This window comes from Salvelinus namaycush, chromosome 22 (assembly GCF_016432855.1).
Source record: "Salvelinus namaycush isolate Seneca chromosome 22, SaNama_1.0, whole genome shotgun sequence".
NCBI classification, from domain to species: domain Eukaryota; kingdom Metazoa; phylum Chordata; class Actinopteri; order Salmoniformes; family Salmonidae; genus Salvelinus; species Salvelinus namaycush.
In genome coordinates, this window is record NC_052328.1 from 17,302,319 (window position 1) to 17,315,853 (window position 13,535).

Below are 13,535 nucleotides of genomic sequence, written 5' to 3' on the forward strand. Positions count from 1 at the left end.
CCCCTTACTTTTTTCAATCTTTACTAACGACATGCCACTGGCTTTGATGAAAGCCAATGTGTCTATGTATGCGGATGACTCCACACTGTAGACGTTAGCTACTACAGTGACTGAAGTGACTGCAACAGTTAACAAAGAGCTACAGTTAGTTTCAGAATGGGTGGCAAGGAATAAGTTAGTCCTAAATATTTCTAAAACTAAAAGCATTGTATTTGTGACAAATCATTCACTAAACCCTAAATCTCAACTAAATCTTGTAATGAATAATGTGGAAATTGAGCAAGTTGAAATGACTAAACTGCTTGGAGTAACCCTGGATTGTAAACTGTCATGGTCAAAACATATTGATACAACAGTAGCTAAGAAGTCTGTCCATAATAAAGCGATGCTCTGCCTTCTTAACAGCACTATCAACAAGGCAGGTACTACAGGCTCTAGTTTTGTCGCACCTGGACTACTGTTCAGTCGTGTGGTCAGGTGCCACAAAGAGGGACTTAGGAAAATTGCAATTGGCTCAGAACAGGGCAGCACGGCTGGTCCTTGGATGTACACAGAGAGCTAACATTAATACTATGGGGGAGAGATTGACTTCATTTGTTGAATGCACCGAGCTGTCTCTTTGAACTACTGGCACACAGCTCCGACACCCATGCATACCCAACAAGACATGTCACCAGAGATCTCTTCACAGTCACCAAGTCCAGAAAAGGGGGAGGCACACAGTGCTACATAGAGCCATGACTACATGGAACTTAATTTCACATCAAGTAGCTCATGCAAGCAGTAAAATTAAATGTAAAAAACAGATAAAAATATACTGTATGGAACAGTGAGGACTGTGAAGCAACACAAACATAGGCACAGACAAGGTAGTGAGTTTGTGTTTAGACAGGACCTTCTGCCCTCACCAATCATGTCAATGCGAGCTATAAATAGCCCTCTGCATTGTTACAAACTTTGAGAGGCACACCGCGATGCGGTATGGAGCTCAATTCGGCCTCTGCGTGCCTCCAGAAGCTCAGACATTGCGTCACACCATCCATACGGCGCCTCGAACCTCATTTTAGAATCAAGCATAAATTGGCTCGATCTAGAAGTGTTGTGCATGCATCCGCAATATAAATTTAGCTTTTTTATTGTCTGGGATTGTTTATGGTGATTACAGGGTAACATTTGCTTATGATAGGGATTGTGTTACATCTGTAACGTGTTGGTGCTGCCATTAGCTTATACCTGATGCTAGCATTGTTTACCTGTTGGTTGTTTGGCAAAATTATGTCATCCTCCAAGTACATATGTGTCAGTTACTGTAATTATTGCATAGTTGTATTTATTATTATGAGTATGAGGTACATGTTACTATTACTGTAAGAGTGTGTTATATGCCAGCTAAAGTTAGTAGAAAATTCTAGACGGCCTGATGCGCTCTCGGGATGTGCACTTGATTTAAGGCCTATCAGATAAAATCTGGAGGTGTCATGAAGATGTCATATAGGCCAATTGCACATGAAAGCTCACAAGCAACCAGTGTAGGTTTAGGCCTATATTAATTAAAGACAATCTGGAAAAAAAATGGAATAGGTTATTATTAGTAGATTTACTAGTCGCTAGTGTTCGTCTAAAACAAATTTTAATCACAATAAAAAAAAAAAACGTTTTTAAAATGTGTGAACTTGCCTTCATGACACAATCTAATTTACAAAGAATAACCACAGATACTATTTTTGCCCCTCTTCCATGGCCAGAAACCTACAGCTAGGCAAATATTCTCAGTGAAAGTAACATGTTGATAGATATGGAAATACTTAATTTTTCCAAGCTTGTACACTGCTTACTTTACATGGCCTCTCACGAATCCTTGGGACATCCATATCCCAAACCCTAACCCTTACCTAACTTCAACGGGGGTAGGACTCTAGATAGAAAGTATAAAAAGGGTCCCGTGCTATCAGGGATACTTCAGTGGAATCGTATTAACGCAGATTGTGTGCGTTGCCCATGCTACGGCAATGTGCCACGCGGTGCATTCTGGGTGATTATCGTACATAGAGCGCTCTCCTTCACGGGCTGCAGTACAAGCACTTATTTTTACCCTCTCAGCCCTTGCGCTATCCACTTTCCCTCGAGGGAATCCCCGTCGGATGCAGTTTGATTGCCATTTTAAGTACAGGTCCAATTCACTAACGTTTCCCCCTCAGCCCTCAATTTAGCTCGAGGGAGCGAGTGAACAACTTTGGTCACTTGCGGGGTTGATATGACCCACAATTCAATGAAAACTGTAGTCACATGTCAAACTCGTGGCTGTGAAGTGTCAAATGTAATCAACAAGGCTGCATTTTTGGCATGTCATAAAAAAAGAATGAAGCTAGCTTGCTAAATATATATATATATATATATATATACATTGATTTTAGCGTCGGCAAATTGGCTTAGCCTCATTGTGAGAAGCCTATAAAACGTTGCTAGATTCACAAACATATTTTTTGCAATTCTAAAAAGTATTGGAATAAATTACCAAAATATAAAACTAGCTAGCCAGCTATGGGTAACTGTAGCTAGATACGTTAGCTTACTAGGTACATTAATAGCTTTAGGTTGGTTGTTTTTAAACTCAACTTCAAGATTTCCGCCAAGGCCGTTGCCTCTGATCATCACTCTCCCTCGCTTGGGCAAGGGACATTTAAAGTACACTCGGATGTAACGATGTTAAACGTAATTCAAGGGGCTGAGGGTTTAGGGCTGAGAGCTGTCGACTTTGAGTTTGAAACGCAGCCAATGAGTGAATAGGAGTCAATTGGGCACTAGCTAAAAATAAAAAAATAATTGTCAACAATAAGTACAACATTACAAATATTTTCCAATAGATAATTAACTTGATATCTATAATATTGTATAGCTTTGGAATCGTGACTTTACATACGTTATCATTCCCTGACTTTGAGAAGAGATTGCGTGCGATAAGCTTAGCAACCACGTGACGCAGCATGACAACGTGAAAGCCATTGGTCGACAGTGTGCTGGGGGGCGTTATACGTTCGTAAATTCATTGTCCATTGGGATTTCTATCTCCTCTTTTCTCTAATATCGCGGACTCTATTTCTATGTCACGAAGGTCCCAGTCAGAAATTCATAGCTGTCCTGATGAAATCATTATAATGAAAAAAAAATCTGAGTGAATGCAATTGCACTTTACATTTTTTTGTACGTGTATGTGTAAATTGTTGATTGCTGATAATTTGTATAATACATATTTGTGCCTGATATTTGTAATTTGTACTTAAAATAAAATAGCTGTTCTGATGTTAACTCGCAAATAGTCCACCCATATTTCTTTTGATTATAAAACATGCTTGATTTCTACCAGTATGAGATATCAATTGTATTAAGTTGAAGAATCCTCTGCTTCTGGCATTTGTTCACAATTTCGAACAGGCAACATCATGGACAGCTCCGTATAACAATCTGTAGTTTCACGTGGAGTACAAACTCGTGCTAACTGTAAATACTTTTGATCTGTTATCTACAATCGTCTTTGCTTGTTCATCAACTGCTATGTACGATTATTACAAAAGGTACGTGCCTAGAATTAAATGCTATCTGTTTAGAGTACATACGCATAGACAATCCTATGGTAAAGCGACACTATTAGCTAGCTTGCTAGCATCACACTGCTAGAGACATTAACGTCTGCACATACTTCCCCTTTCATCCCACTGAATTAAATATACCGGTTTCATCTAGCTATACTACTCTAGCTACTGGTAAATACATGTTTTTCCCGAGATAAACTAATGCTAGTTTATGTTGCAGGTGACAGGAGACATGAATAACAGACGTTGCGGAGTGGACAACCGACTCAAACAGAGAGTTGAGCAGGTACATTTTAGACTAGTTATTGACAGTATCCACCAATTGTCGCCTGTCATATTGACTGATTCCTATTTTGTAACACGCTAGCTAACATAATTTACAGTAATGTGTTACTGTATTGGATCTGTTCAATTTTGTCTGCTAGTATTTGAGTAACCAGAGTGGCCAGTATGTTGACATTACTTCAATGGCACATGATCTTCAGAGACTCTACAGGTGAGTTTGATTTATCATAATTTCCCCCTGTACTCTTTCTACAGCCTTGCCTTTCAGAAATCCTTCAGGGTTTATGCACGCAGCTTAATATTGTATCTTCCTCAGAATGGACTATGGCAGGCGAAACAAGACTGCATTCAGGATTCAGGTGGAAAAAGGTGAGTAAAAACTACCTCATTTATCATTTGACTGCACATGGCATTTTGGGTAGTTCAGCTACAATGCATCGGCCGATCATTTCACTTGTCATTAAAGCATGTTAGCCGGTTTCTCCAAGATCAAACCAGATCCTACAATTCCTTGTGCATTTTTACACCTTCAGTCCATGGAGTGATATGCGATGAATCTGGACTGAATGATCTGGAGAACAAGCACTTGGCCAAGAGAGCCAGACACAGTGAGAAGGATGCTGGGTAAGGGCCACGCCATCTGCTCATAATCTTTTGTTTTGATTTGTAAATGCCCCTGAGTTTAGTGATTTATACAGTGCATATTCTGGTCTTTTACAGGGATGGCAGCAGTAACTTGGATGACACTACTGATAGTGATGAGGACCTTCCCGAACAACCGGTACATCGTTCTCTACTACCTCTTTCCATAGCATTCATTTGTCAGGTTTACCATACTTATGTGTTGCTTATTACCATGTGAGTCATTGTAATATAATACATGCCACAGAGCTTCAGAACAATACGCTAATAGATTAAACTTGTTTTTCCTTCTGATTATCCCTTAACAGCCCATCAACCTCATGAATAACTCCCTGATGTCCCTGTACAAGAAGGGCAACCCAGAGAGTGGGGCATCTCCCAGGAGGGACAAGTCTGCATCAGACAGCCCTGCCCCTGAGGCTCAGTCCACCCCTCAGAGTGTTGGTACCAAGGTGTCTGCAGGGGGCTGGTTCATAGACAAGGGCAGAGGCCTGGAGCATGACAGCATCCTCATTGACCTGTGTGAAGAGGAGGCAGCCAGTCTTGCAGGAAATGTATTTCTCACATTTTCTATGTTGTCTTTTGTCAGTTGTGGATGACCACATCTCTCTTTGTCTTACAATTTGCTACAACAATTTGAATGCTTATATTGACTTCACCAGAAGCAGACAGATGTCTCAATGCTTGAGCCTGAGAAGACACCAAAAAAAGGCAAATGTAAAAAATCTAAACGGCGGAAAGAGGGAGCGTCAAAGGGCAATGATGGTGACATCGAGGCCAGTATCATGAACAAGAAAGGTAAAGGCTGCTTCCTACCTTGCTTTGCTGATGTTTAACATTGTAGCCAGTCAAGGATACAAACAATATAAACTAAACAGCCCTCAAATTCAAATCTGGACCACAAAGCCAGTTCCACTGCTTTTTTTTAGTCATTCTTCCCCTCTAATCGGGGACTGATTTACACATAGGACACCAGGTGGGTGCAATTAAATATCAAGTTGATCAGAAAACCAGCTGTAGTCCTGACCTCGTAGGGTAAGATTTGAATACCCTGTTTTACAGTATCACTTGAAGTAAGAATGGTGTGTGTTTTGTAAACTAAGTTTTCCTCTGATCGTTCTAGCGAGGACCAAATCCATTGAACTACAGTATTCAACATTAAAGTTTGAAGATGTTGGAGGCAATGAGGACACATTGACGGTACGCTTGTTACATTTACGTCTTTGTTTTGTCAGTTTTAGTGTTGTCAGTTTTCTTAGCTGTCAAACCTCATTTAGATGTATCCAGGGTTGTATTCCGTATGCACGAAACGGGAGAAAGCAGACGAGCTCATACCTGAACTTGTCCAATAAGAATACTCCTATTAATTTCCCATTTGAAAATGTTTTTTTTCTCCATTATATCCTGCTGAACATGACCTATGCACTGAACTGTAATGGCTTGTAGATTTAATTCTTATCTGGCTCTCTGTCACTGAAGGAGGTGTGTAAGCTGCTGATTCATATGCGTCACCCAGAGGTGTACCAGCAGTTGGGGGTGGTCCCTCCACGGGGGTTCCTGCTCCATGGCCCCCCTGGCTGTGGAAAAACCCTGCTGGCCCAAGCTGTGGCTGGGGTGAGTCTGGATGGTGTCCATATCTATATGATGGTATCCCACTTTACATAGAGATTATTTTTCCTCACTAACATTTTTCCACATTTCCTAGTTTAGACAATTTTTTTTCTAGGTGAAAAAGACTCATTAATTTCCCTCTGTGTGTTAAGGAAATGGAGCTGCCCATGCTGAAGGTGTCGGCGCCAGAGCTGGTGTCTGGGGTGTCAGGGGAGTCTGAGCAGAAGCTGAGAGAGCTGTTTGAGCAGGCTGTGGTAAGTGTCACTCCTGAGTCTCGACAGATGAGCTACTACACAGTTCGCTGTGAAATTAAATGAAGAACATTTTATAAGAATGTCCCCTCAAGGACAGCTCGCTTAAACTTTCCATTCTGGTCCTGTTACCCTTGCAGACCAGCTCCCCTTGCATCCTGTTCATCGATGAGATTGATGCCATCACTCCTAAGCGAGAGGTGGCCTCCAAGGACATGGAGAGACGGATTGTTGCTCAGCTGCTCACCTGCATGGATGGTGAGAGATGTCATTTTAGCAGACTCTCTTGTCCAGAGCGACTGAGCGCACATATTTTTCATTCGTACTGGTCCCCCGTTGGAATCGAACCCACAACCCTGGCATTGCAAGTGCCATGCTCTACCAACTGAGCCATACGGGACTCACGGGATGTATGCTAGTGCAACACATCTTGTTGATTTCATGACTTTTGAGTTGATGATTACAATACATCTATATTTTTTTTGATAGGAATATCTCCTTTGAGTACTTAAGATGAAGAAATCAATTGAATATATTTTGTTGGCAGGGTTGGGAGATTATCAATTCACCTTGTCTGGTACTATTGGATGATGTTAATCTTCCCTTCACTCTGTCATCTATGTGATTCTCCAGACCTGAACTCATTAGCTGTCACAGCCCAGGTGATGGTTATTGGTGCCACCAACCGGCCAGACTCTCTGGACCCAGCGCTGCGCCGTGCTGGACGCTTTGACAAAGAAATCTGTCTGGGGATACCTGATGAAGCAGCTCGTCTCAGGTGAGTGGGCTTGTCTCCTATAATAATAGTGGTGTTGACATTAATGTTGTTGCTAGCTCTTGTGTTGCGACTGTAAGTTACCCACTGTGTGTTGATTCCTGCTCTCAGAATTCTGAAGACCCTGTGTCGGAAGCTGAAGCTCCCTGAGGACTTTGACTACCGGCAGCTGGCGCGTCTTACCCCGGGGTACGTGGGAGCTGACCTCATGGCGCTGTGCCGCGAGGCCGCCATGAGCGCCGTCAATAGGGTCCTGCTGGAGAGGCAGGACAAGAACCAGGGGCTGGTCCCCATGGCGGAGGAGAGAGCAGAGTCCGAGGGGCCTCAGGGCGCAGGTCCTCTCCCACAGGGCCCAGAGAGATTCCAGGCCTCAGCAGACACAGTGATCCAGGAGATGACAGACCTTAGCCACGTACCACAGGGAGACAAGCAGCAGCTGCCTCTGGCTACTGAGACAACCTTCACGGTGATATATTTGACTCCATCAATGTATACTAGCTGTGTTTTTCACTAGGCAGTATGCTGTACATAGTATTGGATCCACTGTTCCCTCTGAATCTGGTGAACATCCCACCTTGATGGTCAGTGGTGTGAAAATGTTCCACTTCTGTCTTTACCACCAGGGGGAGCTTTGTCGCCTGCTGTCCCTGCTGAAGAGCAGTGAGTCGCTGTCTGAGGAGCAGCTTGCTGGCCTGTGCATCCTCATGTCAGACTTCCAGGGTTCCCTGGCCAGCGTACAACCCTCTGCCAAGCGTGAAGGCTTCGCCACGGTGCCAGACGTCACCTGGGACGACGTGGGGGCCCTGCATGACATCCGCGAAGAGCTCACCATGGCCATCCTGGTGGGTATCGCCTCAACACAGCTGATGTTCTATCTGATATGTTGGGCTCAGTGTTAGCCACTGCAAAACAACATAAGGATTTGGACTTGTTGTATTATAATTTGGGCCAGGAGTTTCTTCTGTTCAGGTCACGTGGTCAGGAAAATTATAATTGACCAGTTCCTTTTCTCTCGTAGCATTTAAGCTCGTAGAGGTGGATATTTTATTCTATCACAGTTAACACATTAACTATTTATTCCAAAAACGTAACACCATACAACAATTGTTCCCACCCTAAAAGTATTTTGTCATCAGAAAATAGGAAATATACTGTACCTGTGATTGGAGCATGTCATTCGAACAACAGTGGTTGATTGTGGGAACTTAACCATATATAATAGACTACCATGTTGTTGGTAAGGAAACCTGACTCGACTGCTATGGTTGAATAAGTAGCAACACAAGGAACCATAGGTTTTCTTCAGGTTTAATTTAACAACAGCATGATGTGTCAGTCAATGTACACTGTCAAGGGCAGTGGTCACAGAGTTAATCTATAACATTTACAATGTGCCATTAACGTTGTATTTCTGTCAGCTGTATCTAACTCCAAACAGATTCAAACTGGATCGTAGGGCGTACTTTGTTGACTTCAGAATGAATACTGCCATTGTGCAGCTTAGATGAATAAGGGCAGTGTGTGTGTATTGTGGTTGTGTGTGTCCTCAGGCCCCTGTGCGTTCTCCTGAGCAGTTCAAAGCTCTGGGTCTCAGTGCTCCTGCAGGGGTGTTGCTAGCTGGGCCTCCCGGATGTGGAAAGACCCTGCTGGCCAAGGTACTATTTTCCAGCTGCTAAAATAAGTGGAAAGTTGAAGAATGGTGGTGGTTTAGTAATTCATCAGTTACAACAGTATACTGTGCTGTGTGTCTCCGATTTCAGGCTGTTGCCAATGAGTCAGGACTTAACTTCATCTCTGTCAAGGGGCCAGAGCTGCTGAACATGGTGAGTCATTCAGCTATACAGATTCCTGGAATGCCTCGACATGACTTTGCCCTGTGACACGTTGCCTAGTAATATTAACTCTGTGTTGGTAGATCTGCTGAAATTATATTTGTAACTGAAGTGCCCCACTGAAATCATTGTGTTGTCATAGACAGTAAGCACAAGTGATCCAACAGCCCTGTGCATTATTTACTTGGCGAGGGCTCAGTTACCTTTAGTCACAGCTATCTATACCCTTAGTAGGCATTATATCAGGCCCTTCACACTGTGAGGTAACACTCCTAAATCACCTGGATGCATTTTAATGGCCTAACTCATGCCCACTGACTTTATATAACTTAAAACACAAAAGAAACAGACTTTGATTCTGGGGGCCTGAATGATTCATTTAGCATTATGTAGGTTAGACATATGTGTGTCTGTTTTTCGAGCTGTGCGTTTCGACATGAGTTACACAGCTTCGTGTCTCTTGTTCCTCAGTATGTGGGAGAGAGCGAGCGGGCCGTGCGACAGGTGTTCCAGAGAGGACGGAACTCTGCCCCTTGTGTCATCTTTTTCGACGAGATCGATGCACTGTGCCCCCGCCGCTCCGGGCATGAGGTGAGAAGGGCTAATAATCTGCGATCTGAGGGTCACCATCTGAGTGAAATGGAGGTGAATTATGATGATGAGAATAGTATTGTTGACATGAGGTTGATGGTGGCGGTGTGTCCTCAGTCTGGAGCCAGTGTCCGTGTGGTCAACCAGCTGCTTACTGAGATGGACGGACTGGAGACCCGGCGGCAGGTCTTCATCATGGCGGCTACCAATAGACCAGGTGGGCTCCTCGCATCATTTCACTCCCTCCTTGACTTAGATATTCACCAATCGCAAAACTTGAGGGAGATTATTTTTCAATGTTTTGGTTTATGGTTTATGTTGACGCATGTAAAGTTAAAAAATAATAATAATTATGCTTATATGAAGCTACTATACAAATCTGTGAAGTTATTCACCATGGTTGACGCTGTCCCTGTAGATATCATTGACCCTGCTGTGCTGAGACCAGGTCGTCTGGACAAGACCCTGTATGTGGGCCTCCCACCTCCATCAGACCGGCACGCCATCTTACTCACCATCACCAAGGTAACGTGGAATGCCATGGATGGAAGCCCACAATTCAATAGTCCATGAGCCTCGTATAATGTCTTAGTTAGTGGCTGGTGTTGCTGTGAGAAGGGTTGTTTCATGATTGTGTCTCATAGGGGGGCAGCAGGCCTCATCTGGAGCAGGATGTGAGTCTGGAGGAGATGGCCCATGACGTGCGCAGTGACTGCTTCACGTGAGTGTCCCAGAGAAGGAAGGAAGGAGCAGAGTCAATCTTAACCTATAGAGCTCCAGACTAACCCTTTACCCTTGTGCCATTGCTGCCACTAACATTATCAGTTGGTGGCACCAGCCCATGATTTGGTCGCACCCAAATGCTGCTGAGGGGTCACGCAATAGAAAAAACGAGTTATCCTCTTAGATAAAACAACTTTATTTCTTTAATCATACTAACATGTCCAAGCAGCAGGACTGCATCATTCAAGATTATTCATACATTTTGGGATGACAATTAGGCTATTGTTGCTAAATCAAAATGGGGCTCCAGAATTAGTCTCTAGTGCAATAGAGATTAATTTGCTTACATCTTTGTACTAATATCACATAGGCTAATTCATTTGGGGCTAATTTGAGTTACAAGTTTTATTGTCAGATGCATAGGATACAGCACAGTCAAATGCTTAACTTGCAAGCTCTTTCCCAACGATGCACAATAGAGGTAGTAATATAAGTAAGAAATAAAACACGTGAAATGCGAGAGAATAAATAAAATGAACAAGAGAATGTAGTTATATACAGGTCAGTGCAGTACGTGTACCGTTAATACAATGTGCAGGGGTACTGGAGTTATTTGTTTTTCAGGAAGGAATGTACATGTAAAAGTAGCAGGATAAATACTAATCTTAATAAACAATATAGCAGCAACGAATGATAATATTTATCACAATAATCAATCAAGACAGCAGCATATGTGGTACGTGCATGGTAATGAGAGTATATGTCAGGTGTAAGTAGTGACTGTCAGTATGCGTGAATGTGAAGAGTGACCATGTGGCTGAGTGGTGAGGATGGGAATAGAGTCCTTGCAGATAGTCTTTGGGAGAGCGGGAGGGCTGGGGTAGTTGGCTATTCAACAGTCTTATGGCCTATCCACCATCTTAGGAATTGGAAACTCAAAACTCATTAGCTAGATAGCTAAATAGAATATACTGCTAGTTAGCTGTATAACTGATTAATCTAACAGTAAATTGAATTACCTAAATATTGCAGCATACTACCCAATGATGTCACTATAGGCCTATGCAATCACTGCCAATGGCCTTATCTCAAAGCAATACCAATTACTTTGGTTGTGTAATGGTGCTAGAGTGCTCAGTATTGGGAGTTGAGAAATAAATATCATACCTCCAGAAAGCGGAGGCCCTCTTCTCAACTGTTGTTGCTTTTAAAACAGTTTTTACACCCTATTGCATTTTTTAAAAGTTTGCCATCAGAACACACCTTTTTTGGGGGGACTGGGGAGAGGGAGTACACGTGTGGCTCGCTCACCACAGCTCGAAACCCTGCCCCTGTGGTTGTTTCGAGCTGTGATGAGCGAGCCACCCGTAGAGCCTTCAACACAGTGGATATTGTGTGTTTGTTGTTTCATGCAGTGGGGCAGACCTGTCTGCGTTGGTGAGGGAAGCCTCTGTCAATGCTCTGAGAGCCTACCTCCTGACCCAACCCAACCCATCTTACACAGGTAATACTGGCCTAAAGACTTCTAGGTCCTCTCTGCCTCTTGACTCTAACAGAACACTGCAACGTTGGTTGATTGCTCCCATACATTTCATGTTTGCCATTTATCAAGATGGATTTCTGTTTACACTTTCTAAGGCAAGATAAGTACCATACCCAAGGTCATAGTAATTGTACAGTATCCTCCACCAGGGTTGTCAGTCCACTTCCTCTCCATCTGAGTCTGTACTTATTAACCCCTCAGGTCACAGCTACTCCAACGGCCCTGTGGCCGACATCAGGGTCAGCAAGCAGAACTTTGAGGACGCCTTCAAGAAAGTACGGCCGTCTGTGTCTAAAAGGGTGAGATGCATTGGGACGTGGACAAATGAATGACTGCACAGAAGCAGACAAAGAAATGCATGTAACCAAACCCTGAATCCCTGTAGACAGTCTGACATGTATCATTCACCCAGTGAGTGACTCGCCTCAAATCCAAATGGTTAGGAATTAGACAAGTCTTAAGTATTTAGGTATGTTCCAAGAATCCAGTGTCTGGTAATGGCTTGTTTTGATTTGCCTCAGTTGTCATTGGGAGCAGCATTTTTTTGAATGTGGTAATTAATAATGACGTAGGTTAGCACATGATTGCCCCCCCTCCCTCCCAGCTGTCTATAATCTCCCAGGTGAACCAGTCTTTCTTGTCCCCGTCAGTAAACACTGCATTGTCAAAAATCAAATCTTTAATTTATTTGTTGCGTACACCGATTTTGCAGGTGTTACAGCAGGTGCAGCGAAATGCTTATGTTAAACATGTAGGTTCTGTAGGTTCACACAGCCTCAGGGGTTTATGGTCACTGGGGAACTAACTCTTCCGCCATTACTATTTCCATCCCTATTTGCATGCTAACGTAATAATAAATTAAGCCTAAAGTAAACCGGGTCTAGTCAGTCAGATAATGAAGTTGTGTGCTTTTACTTGCTCACTCGCCAGTTGTATGGTGTTAGTTTGTGTGATTGGTTGTAGATAGGAGCAGGGTCCCTTTTTTAGGCTTCACTACAAAGAGGAAGAGACTGAACAAGTCTAAAACTACAAACAAAGCATGTAAGGATTTTGAATGACTCACACAAAGGCTCTTAATTTCCCCCTCTATAGGACCAACGTATGTACGAGCAGCTAAAGGAATCTCTTACAAGGTGAGGGGATTTGACCAGTCCTTCAGAATGAAGGATATCAATGCTGATAAGAAGACCAATATCTCAATCTACAATAAACATTTATCAGACAAGAGTTCAAACTCCGAGTGATGTTTCAAAGGTTAACTCAGCAAAGATTTACCAGCGGAATACCTGTATGCATTCAATACAGTGCAGGGTCCACTTACACCCTTGGCTCTCACCCCCTCCCTTCCACAAAGATGTACTTCAGTACTCATTACCGATGATCTCTCTGTGCATATCACAGGACTTCATATCAGTCCGGAGAGGTCTTGAGTTATTGGGTGTAGACATCTATCAAGACATATTGACTATTTTGGATTGCTGTTTATATTCGTATAAAAGAAAAATGTAAACCTTGTGAATTAAGTAAAAAATGTATTACTGTATGTATTGACTGTTTTATTGAAAACATGGAGATGTATGATAGTGTGTTTACTCAATTTGTTCTCATTGATATGGGATTATAATGACTTGACTTTGTGGTCGCACATTGAGATTAGTGGTTGCAAGTACGATTGTTCAAATGTGTAATTTT

The 13,535-nt window shown here is 42.8% G+C and overlaps 1 protein-coding gene across 1 annotated transcript; it reads left to right on the forward strand.

The window, feature by feature from the left end:
- Positions 1 to 3,456: 3,456 nt before the first annotated feature.
- On the forward strand, positions 3,457 to 13,524 carry LOC120017623 (nuclear valosin-containing protein-like). The gene is made up of 24 exons (XM_038960507.1): positions 3,457 to 3,572; positions 3,811 to 3,876; positions 4,016 to 4,086; positions 4,192 to 4,244; positions 4,409 to 4,499; positions 4,596 to 4,656; positions 4,826 to 5,071; positions 5,180 to 5,315; positions 5,641 to 5,717; positions 5,997 to 6,131; positions 6,281 to 6,382; positions 6,520 to 6,637; positions 7,013 to 7,157; positions 7,266 to 7,620; positions 7,778 to 7,996; positions 8,705 to 8,809; positions 8,915 to 8,977; positions 9,458 to 9,577; positions 9,695 to 9,794; positions 9,996 to 10,102; positions 10,222 to 10,298; positions 11,716 to 11,804; positions 12,045 to 12,142; positions 12,936 to 13,524. Exons 2-24 carry the CDS (start codon positions 3,823 to 3,825, stop codon positions 12,978 to 12,980), a joined length of 2,667 nt encoding a protein of 888 aa, XP_038816435.1. The 5' UTR covers positions 3,457 to 3,572; positions 3,811 to 3,822; the 3' UTR covers positions 12,981 to 13,524.
- Positions 13,525 to 13,535: the final 11 nt, after the last annotated feature.